Here is a 16,518-nt window from a genome sequence, read left to right as displayed (position 1 = left end):
GTGATGAGTCACGAATCTGTATTGGACAAGGTGATGATTCTGGAACTTATTTTTGGTGCCGTTCCGGAGAGATTAACATTAACAATAAAGACCTTACAATTGTTTCAAGTTTGTGATCCGAGTTATTTCCACAGAATAAAATGTCTGCGTGCCCAAGATTGGTGATTCCATACTTTTAGTCAGGGGTTGTAGTTAAGTTAAGTCAAACTCCAACCCACAGAACAGAAGGGATCCCGAACGTGTTTGTATCTTTGTACCTGGATTCATAATGCAAGCCTTACCCAAGATTGGTGATTCCATACTTTTAGTCAGGGGTTGTAGTTAAGTTAAGTCAATTTCCAATCCACAGAACAGAAGGGATCCCGAACGTGTTTGTATCTTTGTACCTGGATTCATAATGCAAGCCTTCCCCAAGATTGGTGATTCCATACTTTTAGTCAGGGGTTGTAGCTAAGTTAAGTCAAAATCCAACCCACAGAACAGAAGGGATCCCGAACTTGTTTGTATCTTTGTACGTGGATTCATAATGCAAGCCTTACCCAAGATTGGTGATTCCATACTTTTAGTCAGGGGTTGTAGCTAAGTTAAGTCAAACTCCAACCCACAGAACAGAAGGGATCCTGAACTTGTTTGTATCTTTGTACGTGGATTCATAATGCAAGCCTTACCCAAGATTGGTGATTCAATACTTTTAGTCAGGGGTTGTAGCTAAGTTAAGTCAAACTCCAACCAACAGAACAGAAGGGATCCCGAACGTGTTTGTATCTTTGTACCTGGATTCATAATGCAAGCCTTACCCAAGATTGGTGATTCCATACTTTTAGTCAGGGGTTGTAGTTAAGTTAAGTCAAACTCCAACCCACAGAACAGAAGGGATCCCGAACGTGTTTGTATCTTTGTACCTGGATTCATAATGCAAGCCTTACCCAAGATTGGTGATTCCATACTTTTAGTCAGGGGTTGTAGCTAAGTTAAGTCAAACTCCAATCCACAGAACAGAAGGGATCCCGAACGTTTTTTTATCTTTATACCTGGATTCATAATGCAAGCCTTACCCAAGATTAGTGATTCCATACTTTTAGTCAGGGGTTGTAGCTAAGTTAAGTCAAACTCCAACCCACAGAACAGAAGGGATCCCGAACGTTTTTGTATCTTTGTACCTGGATTCATAATGCAAGCCTTACCCAAGATTGGTGATTCCATACTTTTAGTCAGGGGTTGTAGCTAAGTTAAGTCAAACTCCAACCCACAGAACAGAAGGGATCCTGAACTTGTTTGTATCTTTGTACGTGGATTCATAATGCAAGCCTTACCCAAGATTGGTGATTCCATACTTTTAGTCAGGGGTTGTAGCTAAGTTAAGTCAAACTCCAACCCACAGAACAGAAGGGATCCCGAACGTGTTTGTATCTTTGTACCTGGATTCATAATGCAAGCCTTACCCAAGATTGGTGATTCCATACTTTTAGTCAGGGGTTGTAGCTAAGTTAAGTCAAACTCCAACCCACAGAGCAGAAGGGATCCCGAACGTGTTTGTATCTTTGTACGTGGATTCATAATGCAAGCCTTACCCAAGATCGGTGATTCCATACTTTTAGTCAGGGGTTGTAGCTAAGTTAAGTCAAACTCCAACCCACAGAACAGAAGGGATCCCGAACGTGTTTGTATCTTTGTACCTGGATTCATAATGCAAGCCTTACCCAAGATTGGTGATTCCATACTTTTAGTCAGAGGTTGTAGTTAAGTTAAGTCAAACTCCAATCCACAGAACAAAAGGGATCCCGAACGTGTTTGTATCTTTGTACCTGGATTCATAATGCAAGCCTTACCCAATATTTTCACTGTGATCTTCTTTTCCACGCTCCCTCCCTGCAGGCTTTCCTGTACGGCACATCGATAAACACCTGCAGGAATCACCATCGACATCAGAAAGGATCGTGATAATCAGGGCCGGCCCGAGTCTTCATGGGGCCCAACACAAAATTAGATTTTGGGGCCGATTTTGCAACATACAATTTTCAAATTTGGGACCAAATATACATGCAAACATTTTCATGGTATAGATCTTTTGAACTAGATTAGTTTCGTCAATTTGGTTTTAAAACAATCACAATTAAAGCAGAAATATATAAGGTCCCTTTTTGAAGCAATTCATTTGATATTTAGTTTTCAAGCCTGGTTTTTGTTTGTTCTTTTGTTTTTGTCATGATTACTGATGTGATTCACCTGTTCCCGCTCATTTGACGGCAACCGCCGCAGGTTCTGATTGGCTCCCTGTCCCGACTTAAACCCAGTTCTGTCAGTCCCCTGTTGTCAGTCCGTCTGCGAACCTCTGTGTATACAAGGCAAGCCTTTTTCGAACCTGACTCCTGCCTGTCCCGTTTTTGCTCCTGTTTGTCTCCCGCTACGACCTGTTTTGATCCAGACCACGCCTGCTCTCCCATCCCGGCTTACGACTCGTTTCCGACCTTGGCCACGCTTTGCTCTCCCAGTCCCGGCTACCGACTTTGTAGTATTACTCTAGTTTAAATTTTGTACTATTCCTGGGGTAGTTTTCTTGGTAGTTATTCCTTTGTAGTAAATTCTTAGTATTTTTGTAGTATAACAATAGTAGATGTTTAATTATACCGTATGTCTGCAGTATTTTTGTAGTATTACAGTACTTTCATGATATTGGTGATTTTGTAGTAATACAATTATTATTTTTTCATATTTGTGTACTATTTCTGTTGTATTTTGTAGTATTGCCATAGGATAAAATATTATGTTTATCTGTAGTATTTCTGTAGTAAAATATCACTGTAGTATTATTTTGGTCATATTTTTGTCGTACTTCCATAAGTGGGTTTTTTTGTAGTATCACTGTAGTTGTATTTTTACAGTATTTCTGTTGTAACACTTCTGGAGAAGTATTTCTGTAGTAACATTTTTCTGGTGGTGTTTTGTATTATGGTATTATGAAGTGGTATTTTTGAAGTATTTCTGTAGAAGTATTTCTGATGTATTTCCAAAGCAGTATTTGAGTAATATTTTTGTATTTTTTTGTAGGATTGTTTCTGTCATATTTCTGTAGTATTTTTGCATTATTTATGTTGTAATACTTCTGGAGAAGTATTTCTGGAGTAACATTTTTCTGGTAGTGTTTTGTATTATGGTATTATTAAGTGGTATTTTTGAAGTATTCCTGTAGAAGTATTTTTGATGTATTTCCAAAGCAGTATTTTAGTAATATTTTTGTTATTTTTGTAGTATTCCAATAGTATTGTTTTTGTCATGTTTCTCCAGTAATTTTGTAATATTTCTGTATTATGTGTATCATAGTATTTTCGAAGTATTTCTATACTATTTTTTCTTTTCCGAATGAAAACCAAATAATATATAAGGTCCCTGTTTGAAGCAATTCATTTGATATTTAGTTTTCAAACGTATTATTTACGTAAGTATTTTCTTAATATTTCCGTAGTCTGATTTTTGTTGAAGTTCAGTATTTTTTTTGTAGTATTACTCTAGTTTTATTTTTGTAGTATTTCTGCAGTAGTTTTTTGGGTAGTTTTTCCATAGTAGTAAATTCTTAGTATTTCTGTAGAATTTTTGTTGTATTACAATAGAAGATTTTAAATTATATGTCTGTGGTATTTTGTAGTGTTATAGTACTTTTAGGATTTTGGTGTTTTTGTATTAGTACTCTATTATTACTTTTATTTCATATTTTTGTACTATTTTGTTGTATTCTGTAGTATTTCCATAGGAGAAAAGGTTATGTATATATGTAGTATTTCTGTAGTAAAATATCACTTTAGTATTATTTTGGTGGTATTTTTGTGGTATTTCCAAAGTATAATTATTGTAGTATCACTATAGTTGTATTTTTGCAGGATTTATGTTGTATTACTCCTGGAGAAGTATTTCTGTTGTAATATTTTTCTGATAATGTTTTGTATTATATTATATAAAGTGGTATTTTTAAAGTATTTCTGTAGAAGTATTTTTGATGTATTTCCTCAGCTGTATTGTAGTAATATTTTTTTTATTTTTTGTAGTATTCACATGGGATTTTTTTGTCATATTTCTTTAGTATTTTGTAATATTACTGTAGTTTTATTTTTCAGTAATTCTGGGGTAATATTTCTGTCGTATTTGTATCGTAGTGATTTTGTAGTATTCCTATACTATTTTTTCGTTTCCGAATGAAAGCAAAAGAGTATATACATGAGTTCCCTGTTTTTAAGCATTGTATTTGATATTTAGTTTTGAAGTGCTTTTGTAGTATTTTGTAGAAGTTTTTTTGTTGTAGACACAGGAATGGCTCCCAAAGATTTAACTGCTCTTTGGGGCCCCCTACTGGTGGCGTAGCCCTAACTTGGGCCGGCTCTGGTGACAATCATCAACGCCATCATTACTTACCCGAGTCCGCCATCGTCACCGAGGGGATGTTCACGAAAGATCGGATTCGATTGGGAAGAAATTCCGTCAGCGTTTCCATTTCCTGACAAAAAATGGCAGGATAGGTTGCGCGTGTGCCCTCCGAGCCTCTAGGGGGAGACAGAGTTACCTCTTTGCGAGGGAAGCTCCAAGAGAAAAAAACCATGTCGATGTCTTGGACAGTGCAGTTGACTATCAATTGTTGTCCTCGTTTCAGCACACTGCTGGATGCCTTCAAATCCACCTCCATCTCCTTGGCAACTATTGGGTAGATTAGAAGAAGAAGTGAGACAGAGAAGTCAGTGGCAGATGAGATCGAAACCGGACAGGAGAGACGGGATCGATACCAGATACAGAATACACGGGCAGATACCGGACAGAACGGAACAGACGGGATTGATACCTGATACTGGATACAACAGCAAGATACGGGACAGGACGGGACAGACAGGATTGATACCGGATACTGGATACAACAGCAAGATACCGGACAGGGCGGGAGAGACGAGATGGATAACTACTGGATACACGAGCAAGATACCGGACAGGATGGGAGAGACAGGATCGATGCTGGATACTGGAGCAAGATACCGGAAAGGACAAGACAGACGTGATCGATACCGGATACTGGATACACGAGCAAGATACCGGACAGGATGGGACAGACAGGATCGATACCAGATACTGGATACTGGAGCAAGATACCGGACAGGACAAGACAGACGTAATCGATACCGGATACTGGATACACGAGCAAGATAATGGACAGGACGGGACAGACGGGCTCGATACCGGGTACTGGATACACGAGCAAGATACCGGACAGGACGGGACAGACAGGATCGATACCGGGTATTGGATATTGGATACGACAGCAAGATACCGGAGAGGACGGGACAGACGGGATCGATACCTGATACTGGATACACGAGCAAGATACTGGATAGGATAGCACAGACGGGATCGATACCGGATACTGGATACACGATCAAGATACCGGACAGGACGGGACAGACGGAATCGATACCGAATACTGGATACATGATCAAGATACCGGACAGGACAGGACGGACGGGATAGATACCGGGTATTGGATATTGGATACGACAGCAAGATACCGGACAGGACAGGACAGACGGGATCGATACGGATACTGGATACACAAGCAGAATACCGGACAGGGCAGAACAGACGGGATCGATCCTGGATACTGGAGAAAGATACCGGAGAGGATGGGACAGACGGGATCGATACTGGATACTGGATAGACGAGCAAGATACTGAGTAGGGCAGGACAGACGGGATCGATACCGGATACCGGATACACAATCAAGATACCAGACAGGACGGGACAGACGGGATCGATACCGGATACTGGATACACAAGCAGAATACCGGACAGAGTCAAAATACACGACTTGCAAGTTGAGAGGTTCGTTGACGGACTGACAAGGAGTGAATGAGAGCGCTGAGTTTAAATAGAAGGGTAGCCAATCAGGCAACGAGCCGCAGCTGGCGCCAAACGAGCGGGCCCAAGTGAGGGCAATGGGCAACCGTGACAGGCAATTTCGTTTGGACTGGGCAGAGAGCAGCTCATGATTTCCTGGCTGTGTTGCTGACTCTCAGAAAAATTAAGAGGAATTATTTTTCCTCCTCAGCGTGTTTATTTCACATCCAGGTTGTGAGACGGGTTAAAAAAGAAGTGCTTGAGTTGTGTAGTAATGCTGAGATTTTGACTGAACAGTTTATTCTGGACAATATGAGGTATAGAACAAGGTTGTATGCTTTTAGAAATACGCAGTGAAAAGTTCTTTTTCATACTTTTCTATACATTTTGTATGAATTTATACTTTTCATTATTTTTCAGTTCCTTTTTTATACTTTTTCATACTTTTCTGTCCCTTTTTTACATTACAGTAGCAAGTATTGCACCACGTCGTAGCGATAGTTTTGTACATTTTTAATGATAATGCATTGCAGTACTCGCTACGAGAAATATGACTATGTTCCAGGATTGTGTCCCTTTGTTACGAGTTAGTCCCAACCAGTGCTCCCTCTAAACTGCGCGCGTGCGCAAATGCGCACTGCTCGCGCATTCTCAGGCTCAGCGCACAAGAAAATCTAGCCAGCGCACAAAAATGAGGGATCAAAATGACTAATTAAGAAGCGACTCAAGTCAAAGTTACAGTGCATGAAGGTCAAAATACACGGGTTCCCCTGACGTTGTGTCCTAAATGCGGTATTTTGAAGTCAATGTCGAACGAAGTTGAAAAGTAAAGTTAGTAGAGTTTGTCGAGAACCGGCTTCCTCGGCTCGGCTCACTAAAAGGAACCGGCTCTTTCGGGTCCTAAACGGCTCTTCGGGTTGTTTTTGCTTCTTTAATCCCAACATGACCAAATATGATGTAAAAGTATGCACAAAATGACTTAAATGAAGGAGGGAATCGAACAAAAAAGAAAAAAAATACCAAAATGAAAAAGTAGTGAAAAGATGAGAACAAAAGAAACAAAAGGAAGAGAAAAAAAGAAGGAAAAATGTAGAAAAAAGCCAGAAAAAAAGAAAAGAAAGAAATTTGGGTAAAAAGTAAATAAAGAAACAAAAGAAAAAAGTAACAGCTCGGAAAAAATAAACACAATGAGATTTTATTTAAAGGAATTTTTTAAAAAGTAGAAGAAAAACACGGAAAAAAGAAGAAAAAGTTTGTGTTGCATTCAAATAATTTCCAATGATATCAAGTGAATCTTGTTGCCAACATTGTACTTCCACTCAAAAATGTGATTACCGTAAGTACCGTTCTGTATCTTACAACCGACTAAATAAGCCTCCAAAAATGTTAGTATTATGCGACAAAATATATCAGGGAAAAAAAAGAAATGGATATCTTGTGAAAGAATTGTAAGAACAAACGACGTTTGTAGGCCGTACAACCTTTGCAATAGTACATGAGTCAATTCATTCAAAAGAGAAAAATCATTTTGCATTGCCAGAAACTCAGCAAAATGTAGCTTGATGTCAAGTTTTGGACATGTTTGATTATTAATTATCTTGCCACACTTGGGATTATGGTTGCTCACTGTTGTTTCAAGCGTTGCTCACCGACTTTGTGTGAACGCTCAGACCCCTGCAAAATTACAGGGAACATTGGTCCTAACCCTTGCAGGGACACATTTTAATATGAGATCAAAAAAAACAAAGGTTTTTCTGTCGAGACAGACAGGTGTGCCACAGACAGGTGAGAGAGAGAGAACTCACCTACGACGCTGAAGACATAGTAGGTCTGCGACGGAACCTCTTCAGAACCATTAAACGCCACGCAAACGTAAGCCGAGTCGTTTAGGCGTCCGGTGAAACCACGGCCGGGCGCATATTCGAACCCGGATGCCGGCGTTTTGTCCCCACGTTCGTACAGGGTGACGTTCAAGAGAGGGTTGGACACCACGCAAGGGATTGTGTCTTCCTCCTTGTCTTTCATCACCACACCGGGACCCACCGGGACAAACCACTCGTTTGGACCTGAAATGGGACCGGAACAATACTCAAACTTGATGATAAGCGAATCACTTCATGTTTACAAGCAAAATGGCCCGATTGGATTGGGCTGCTTGGAGTGGGCGGTAGTTGGGGGCTGCTGTACCCATATTGGCGGCCAGAGGGCTTAAAAGGCCCTACAAAAGCAGGTGTTTATCAGTTGTATTGGTATGCCTTGACACAAAACCTAGCTAAAGACACTCGCGGAAGCCTAAAGGACAACTCTGTAAGTTTTCACGAAAATGAGTTCCGCCGTTTCGGAGTCTATAAGTCGGGTACTTCACGGATTCTCACTTTTCGCAGGTGGGTTTGGTCCCCATTAACCGCGATAACCGAGGGATTACTGTAGTTGTACCGTTAGTGAGATAGAATCAAATTCCTTTTCCAATGTCCTCTGCACTATCGTACTCCAGTGTTATTGTTATTGTATAGTGACTTGTTTACCTGACTGCCCATTTTGCACATTTGGTTAGCTGCTCCTCTTGCACTCTTTGCACTACTGTATAATACTCATAGCTATAATTATTTAGTATATTATTAGTACTTCAATACTCCAACTCAATACAACATTTTATTTATGTCTGTACATTCAAGGAAACTGTGCGGGTCAGATGTATCGACATTTCGTTCTGTATACACGTGTACAAGAATGCCAATAAAGTAGATCTGAATCTGAATCTGTGTCACGAGGTGGATGACCGGACCAGAACGGAGGCAGGAGGCAGGAAGGGAGAACTCAATTGCGTGACGATCATAACTTTTATTTAACAAAATAAAAGTCGTCCAAAAACTCCGGGACAAAACAGAACAAAAACATTCTTACTCTCAGAATGGTCAAGTACAGGTTTCCTCCGACTTAAACTAAACAGAACAAGGCATAACAGAACAGAAAAGGTGTAAAGAGCCAACACCCGCAATACCCAGCACCCAACCTTAAATAGCAGCCACGCAATTAGCTGATCTGCTTCAGCTGGTGCCCAGGGGGCGGGGCAGACCGGTCGCCACGGCGACCATGACAATCTGATCTATTTAGGCATATTATTATTATTATAATTATTATTATAACCAGGGTTGGGTAGGGTTACTTTAACTGGATTACTTTCAATTACTTTTGGATAATAATAATAATAATAATAATAATAATAATTTCCTTGTATTGTCATTCTGTGTAACAATGTACTCAGAACGAAATGTCGATTGCACCTGACCCGTTGTAGCGAGCCGATGCAGCCGCAGCCAACAGAGGGCGCCGCCGACCACTTTTTAAGTCTTAGGAATGACTCGGCCGGGGCGCGAACCACCGACCTCCCAGTCTCAAAGCGGGCGCCTTACCATCTAGGCTACTGAGCTGGATGACTCCAATACCAAATATGCTAATAAAAGACAAAAGAAACTAAATATGAATAAAATGACTCCATTTTGTGCAGGCTTGGGGAGTAGGAGAGATCAAAGCCAGGAGAGAAAGCTTACCACGTGTTGTGAGTCATCATTTTATTCATATTTAGTTTCTTTTGTCTTTTATGAAATGAAATGATCTGCATTTATATAGCGCTTTTCAAGTCAATGATTTCCCAAAGCGCTTTACAATGTGCTCCACATTTCCCAATAGCGGCCTTACAGCCATGTAAGGCGCTAACCTGCTTATTGGGGGTATTAGGGGTTCAGTGTCTTACCCAAGGACACTTCGACATGTAACACGGACGAGCCGGGATTCGAACTGGGATCCCTTGATCCCAAGACGAGCGCTCTACCTCCTGAGCTACTGCCGCCCCTTAAGCATTTTAGCATATTTGGTATTGGAGTAATCCAAAAGTCATTGAAAGTAATCCAGTTAAAGTAACCCTACCCAACCCTGATTATAACCTATATTTTCATTGGCCCGAGTGGTTAGAATACAGTCTGACTTTTAACCGGTCTAAGGTACAGAAACAGTTGCCAAACACTGTACTCAATTATAAAAATATCACTCAGTGACACCTGAAGTTTACCTCGTCCAGGTATGAAGACGTCCATTTCTCTCATCTGATCGGATGACGATTCCTCACAGGCGTATCTCCCAGAATTCCTCCACGTGACGTTGAAGAGGTGCAGGACGCTGCGGGATCCCTGGTTCTCCACCCTGATGTTGCCCTCTTGAGACTCCTGCCACGGAAGGTGCCATGACACCTCACTCCAACCAGAACAAGCCTTAAGAAGGACACGAACGCCTATTTGTCGTATAACCACAACTCGTGAAGGTTCAACTGGCATGTGACAGGAACAGTTCTTACTGACCACTGTCAAGTTGGAGTGAGGCTGGAGGAGAACCTGAGAGGCATGAGGAATAAGTTCCAGACCAACAACCACTCCTGGAAGAACCAGGAGAACACCTACATACACAGATTGAAGTTAAATCCATCTGGGTTACTTGAAAACAGACTGACATTTTAGTTATTACTAACCCAACAAGAAGTTCATCAGTTCCCGACTTCCCGTTCGCCCTCTGACGGACTTCTGCATGACTGCCGACTCTGATCAGTTGCAAGCAAATTGTGTGTTATTACTATGTTATTACTATGTTATTACCAGGTTGTTCTCACAGAAGTAGGGGTAAAATTGTCATGATTACTGATGCGAGGCACGCTGATTGGCTGCCTGACACTTTTTAAACCCCTGGCTTTCTGTTACCGGTTGACAGACCGTCTGCGAACCTCAGCTCACGCTAGGCAAGCCCTCCGACTCTGACTTCCTCCGGTTTTTTTGGCTCCCGTCTGTTTCCCGGCTTCTACCCATTTCTGTTTTTGACTACGTTTCTGCTCTACCGACCTTTTATTCCCCTCTCGACACCGCCATCGCTCGTTGCGTAAGTGCCACTTCCGTGTTCCGAGCGATCTGCTCCCTGTGACCGATGATCACCGGATCGTGGGTGCAAGCCTTTTCCTCCTTCTCAATAAAACTGGGAGAAACAAACGCATGTGGGTCCTGTCTCCGTTTCTGATTTCTGACAAAAATTGGCTTCCCTTCTACATAAGGTCAGTGCTCTCACTCAATCTTTGTCAGTCCGTCTATGAACTTCTGCCCCGCAAGAAGTGGGTTTTGACTCTGGTTCCCTGCCTGTGTTCCCTGTCCGGTATTGTTCCCGTCTATTTGTCCTGTTTAATATATATCTCCAGTTTTGTTCCCATCTAGTTTCTCCTGTTTTGATATCAATCCTGTCTGTCCCGTCCTGTCCGGAGTATCGATCTCAGCCTCTGGCTTCCTGTCATTCCATGCCAGACTGCTGCCTTACGTCTTCCGCCCTACGATCGCCGAATCACTGGCGTTTGGGTTAACGTGCATGACTGCCCCATTTTAAAATAAAAGCTTGTGTGAGAAACGTCACGCATTTGGGTTCTCGACACCATTTCGCTAAGTAAAAAAAAAAAACAGTAGTACTCAGTTTCCAAAAGTTTGGTGAGCCATGTTGACCAACAAGAAGTTATGCTTTTTGGCATCAGTCGGCCATCTCAAATGGACATTGGTGATAATGGATAGACACCAACATGAGCAATCTGCACAAACGTAAAGTGTTAAAAATGGGTACATCGACAAAAACGCTTTTCAATAACTCTGCCGCATAAAAAACTGTGGAAAATATGCGCGGGTCACCCCAGGGAGGCGGAGTCAAATATTGCAATGTCAACACGTGTCTGTTAAAGGCATCAACAACTCTCTCAATTTTGGTTTTGCTGGAAAATCTAAAGCTGGTTATGGAACAAGGATATTGATCCATGAAAGTCAATTGTTAAAACATTCATTTTCCATCTTAGAAGTAAAGTAAAAAAACCAAAATGAAATTTTACCATTGGAATCAATCTTCCCCACCAGCACACAACCCAGAGTCGCATCAGAATCGTCCTCGTAGCTGTTCTCCCTGGTCCTACTCTTTTGTTTTTATTCCTTCTCTGCGGTCCCACTTCTTGTTTTGGAAGGTTTTCGGTCTGGAAAGCGACTGACTCACTCTCCGAACGGCAGAGCAAGGGAGGGAGATGGGCGAGCGAGACCGAGAGAGCGAGAAAGAGGGTCTGTTTTCAATCTGCATCCCTGCCAGCCCAGACAGGAAGTCTACTGTGGTCCAAAACACACACACACACAGTGAGTCGTAAATGTGGAAAAGGGGAAAAAAAATAAAGATTCCACAAGCCTGGACATCTCTACTCTGCCTATATTTGCGCCTTTGGAATTTAAAAACTTAGATCTGGTCTATTTTCTCCAAGGGCCACAATGTACCGTAGATGTTCTCTAATAACAACTGAACACAGTTTAGATCAGGGGGTCTCCAAAGTGGTGCCCAAAGGACAGCTGACGTGCCGGCGGACCTGTTCTGAAAACTTCTCACCAGTGGGCATTGTGATTTTCTTGTAGAATTATTGTTTTAGGGGTTGACTGAATGTACTCAACTCTACTTCCTGCATTAGCTTAGTAATAACATAGTAACTACATAGTAATAACATGATAAGTGGTTATTTTATTAACGGATATCAAACTAGGTGCCATTTGCGCTAATTAGTAACAACTAATAGCTCTCAGCTTCAAGAAGGTTGAGGACCTCTTCATTAGAGTATACATACTAGCAGTAAGATCAGGCCTAGAAAAGCCAGCCCGACTCTACCCGCGGGCATAAAAGCCCGAACCAGGCCGAACCTGAACGATAAACTTGGTTTGAGGGACCGAGCCTAAAGTAAACACGGATTCAAATGAATGATCCTTTTCTTCTTTTTCTTTCCTGTTTGTGTCTTTCTCACTTTTTCTTGCTCTTTTTATTTCCATTCTTTTTTTTTCCACACTGTCCTTTCTTGCATTCTTTTTCATTGTCCCTCCTCTCTCCCCTTCTATCTCTTTCTTTATTTTACAGTCTCTTGCTTTATCTCGTTTATTTTTCTTGAACATTTTTGTGTATTGTTTGTTGATGCAGTCACAGACCAGGAACAGAGACGGGGCCCAATAGCGTGCGTTTTACTCCGTTTTTATTGAGAAAAAGAGCAGTGCTTGCATCCAGGATCCGATGATTGTCGGTCACCGGTAGTAGATGGCAGGAACGCGGAAGTGGCACTTTTGTGCCGAGCAAGGGTAGTCTTTAAAAGTGAGAGAAACAGGTCGATAGCCAGGGCGGAGGAACAAAACAGAAACGGGTCCAGAAAAGAGGTCGGCGACAGGTATCAGGCAGGAAACAGGGCAAAACAGGTCGATGGCCGGGACAGAGGAGCAAAAGCAGAAACGGGTCCAGAAAAAGGTCGGCAACAGGTATCAGGCAGGAAAACAGGGCAGGATAATGTCGGAGAGTACAAAAGCTTGCCTAGCTGAGAGCTTAGGTTCGCAGACGGTCTGACGGGTTCCTTTCGGAAGACGGGAGTTTAAAAAGAGTCCAACAGCCAATTAGATCCCGTGGCTGCTGGTGACAATGGAGCTGTCGCAGGTGCCCCGAATCAGTAATCATGACAGCTGCCCTTGGAACATCCATTGTAGCCTGGTTATCCTGGAAGGGGGATTACCTTTTGTGCGGTCCCTTCTCAAGATTTCTTTGTTTCCTCATGCTGAGGTTTTTGAGTTTTTCCTTGCCCTCATGTAGGTTTTAGATCATGGGATGGTGTGATAACAGTCTCTAGTCTGTGCAGCCCTTTGAGACTCCTTGTGATTAAGGGCTATACTGTCACGGTTGCCCATTGCCCTCAATTGGCCCCGCCCGTTTGGCGCCAGCTGCGGCTCGTTGCCTGATTGGCTTCCCTCCTATTTAAGCTCGGTGCTCTCACTCACCCTTTGTCAATCCGTCAACGAACCTCTGCACCCGCAAGACTTGTGTTTTGACTCTGTCCGGTATCCTGCTTGTGTATCCTGTCCGGTATCCTGCTTGTCACGAGGCGTGGTGGCGTGGAAGGGGTGATCGGACCAGAACAGAGGCAGGAGGCATGAAGGGAGAACTCAAATGCGTTGACGATCCATAAGTTTTATTTTACAAAATAAAAGTCGCCCAATACTCCGGGGCAAAACAGAACAACACAGAGTTCCTCCGGCACGAACTCAACAGGACAAGGCATAACAGACTAAAACAGGACAAGGCATAACGGACTAAACAGGACAAGGCATAACAGACCGGGATTGTGAAGAATGAGTAGTAATGAACCAGCAACCGCAGAACCCACAATGCAGCCTTAAGTAGCAGATCCACAATTAGTGGAACTGCTTTCAGCTGTTGCCCAGAGGGCGGGGCAGACTGGTCACCAAGGCGACCGTGACAGAGCCCCCCTCTTAAGGGACAGCTCCCGAGGTCCCAAAAAGAAAAAATTACAACCTCACGCCCCGGAATGTTGACGCTCGCGATTGGGGCAACCCCGCTCCCTCCTCCGAACACGCAGGAACGGGGAGAGGCAGGCGCCATCTGCGTCAGGCGGATCGGAATCGGCGCTCGGCAGGGAAGGGGTTCTGGTGGGCAACTGGACAGGGGATAACAGACAGGCAGAACCGACGAGAACAGGACAGGCAAAATCAGAACAGGTAAACAGGACAGGCCTCTACAGAAGAGTCGCACTCAGGACAGGCCTCTACAGAAGAGTCGCACTCAGGACAGGCCTCTACAGAAGAGTCGCACTCAGGACAGGCCTCTACAGAAGAGTCGCACTCAGGACAGGCCGATGCAGAAGAGTCGCACCCAGGTCAGGCCGATGCAGAAGAGTTGCACCCAGGTCAGGCCGATGCAGAAGAGTCGCACTCAGGTCAGGCCGATGCAGAAGAGTCGCACTCAGGTCAGGCCGATGCAGAAGAGTCGCACTCAGGTCAGGCCGATGCAGAAGAGTCGCACTCTGGGGGTTCAGGTTCAGAAGAGTCAGACTCTGGGGGTGCAGGTTCAGAAGAGTCAGACTCTGGGGGTTCGGGTTCAGAAGAGTCAGACTCTGGGGGTTCGGGTTCAGAAGAGTCAGACTCTGGGGGTTCGGGTTCAGAAGAGTCAGACTCTGGGGGTTCGGGTTCAGAGTGGCAATTCAGACAGGACAGGCGGAATCAGAACAGACAAGACATGAGAGAGTCAGAATAAGAACAGACCAGGCATGAGAGAGTCAGAATAAGAACAGACCAGGCATGAGAGAGTCAAAATCAGAACCGGCAAAACAGGAGCAGCGGAGTCGGACTGGCACGCAGGGGAGTCGGACTGGCAGGCAGCGGAGTCGGACTGGCAGGCAGCGGAGTCGGACCGGCACGCAGGGGAGACTGAATAGCAGGCAGTCGGCACGGGAGTCGGGCAGGCAGGCATCAGAGTCGGAGTCGGCCCGACGGGCAGCGGAGTCGGAGTCGGCCCGACGGGCAGCGGAGTCGGACTTGCACGCAGGGGAGAGGGAATAGCAGGCAATCGGCACGGGAGTCGGGCAGGCAGGCGTCAATTCTTCCTGGGACCCCATTCGAGGCACAGCAAGGGCCACGACGGGCGGGGCCGTGGTTCGAACGGGCAGGGAAGGCCAACTCAGTAGGCGCCTGCCGAACTGCGCTCTCCAGCTCTCCCCAAGTCGCGCTGGGATCGTTCGCTGAGTTCTATTTGTTGGCGGGTTCATTCTGTCACGAGGCGTGGTGGCGTGGAAGGGGTGATCGGACCAGAACAGAGGCAGGAGGCATGAAGGGAGAACTCAAATGCGTTGACGATCCATAAGTTTTATTTTACAAAATAAAAGTCGCCCAATACTCCGGGGCAAAACAGAACAACACAGAGTTCCTCCGGCACGAACTCAACAGGACAAGGCATAACAGACTAAAACAGGACAAGGCATAACGGACTAAACAGGACAAGGCATAACAGACCGGGATTGTGAAGAATGAGTAGTAATGAACCAGCAACCGCAGAACCCACAATGCAGCCTTAAGTAGCAGATCCACAATTAGTGGAACTGCTTTCAGCTGTTGCCCAGAGGGCGGGGCAGACTGGTCACCAAGGCGACCGTGACACTGCTTGTATATCTTGTCCGGTATCAATCCCGTCTATCTAGACCTGTTTGATATATGACTCCAGTCCCCAGTGTCAGGTATCAATCTTGTCTTTCTCGTCCTGTCAGATATCTTGTTACAGTCTCCGGTATCCGGTATCCGGTATCCGGTATCCGGTATCCGGTATCCGGTATCCGGTATCCGGTATCCGGTATCCGGTATCCGGTATGGATTCGGCCTGTCTCATCCTGTCTGATATCTGACACCAGTCTCCAGTTCGGGTATAGATCCTGTATATCTCGTCCTGTTTGATATCTGACTCCAGTCTTCAGTGTCTGGTATTGATCCCGTCTGTCTCGTCCTGTCTGATATCTTGTTACAGTCTCCGGTATCCGGTATCCGGTATCCGGTATCCGGTATCGATTCTGCCTGTCTCATCTTGTCCGATATCTTGCGCCAGTCTCCAGTATCCGGTATTGATCTCGTCTATTTCGTCCTATTTGATATCTGACTCCAGTCTCCAGTACCTGGTATCGATCCTGTCTGTTCCGTCCTGTCCGGTAGCGATCCCGTCGGTCTGGTATCTGCTCGTGTATCTGGTATCGATCTCGCCGTCCTCCGGCTTCCTGTTTTTCCACGCCGGAC

General features: G+C 44.2%; 1 protein-coding gene across 1 annotated transcript in view; it reads right to left on the bottom strand.

Moving 5' to 3' along the window:
- LOC148349121 (platelet-derived growth factor receptor beta-like) overlaps window positions 1-11,943 on the bottom strand; it is a 30,483-nt gene extending 18,540 nt beyond the window's left edge. The window contains exons 1-8 of the mRNA XM_088320690.1: window positions 11,772-11,943; window positions 10,392-10,460; window positions 10,225-10,319; window positions 9,939-10,137; window positions 7,675-7,935; window positions 4,553-4,683; window positions 4,405-4,486; window positions 1,830-1,904 (exon numbers count right to left, since the gene is read on the bottom strand). Of these exons, the coding sequence (XP_088176816.1) occupies window positions 1,830-1,904; window positions 4,405-4,486; window positions 4,553-4,683; window positions 7,675-7,935; window positions 9,939-10,137; window positions 10,225-10,319; window positions 10,392-10,449 (901 nt within the window). The 5' untranslated portion in view covers window positions 10,450-10,460; window positions 11,772-11,943. The remainder of the gene's footprint in view (window positions 1-1,829; window positions 1,905-4,404; window positions 4,487-4,552; window positions 4,684-7,674; window positions 7,936-9,938; window positions 10,138-10,224; window positions 10,320-10,391; window positions 10,461-11,771) is intronic.
- Window positions 11,944-16,518: the final 4,575 nt, after the last annotated feature.

Source organism: Urocampus carinirostris, chromosome 17, assembly GCF_059441175.1.
Source record: "Urocampus carinirostris isolate Australia breed hairy pipefish chromosome 17, RoL_Ucar_1.0, whole genome shotgun sequence".
Taxonomy (NCBI): domain Eukaryota; kingdom Metazoa; phylum Chordata; class Actinopteri; order Syngnathiformes; family Syngnathidae; genus Urocampus; species Urocampus carinirostris.
This window is presented reverse-complemented; position numbering and strand designations above follow the sequence as displayed.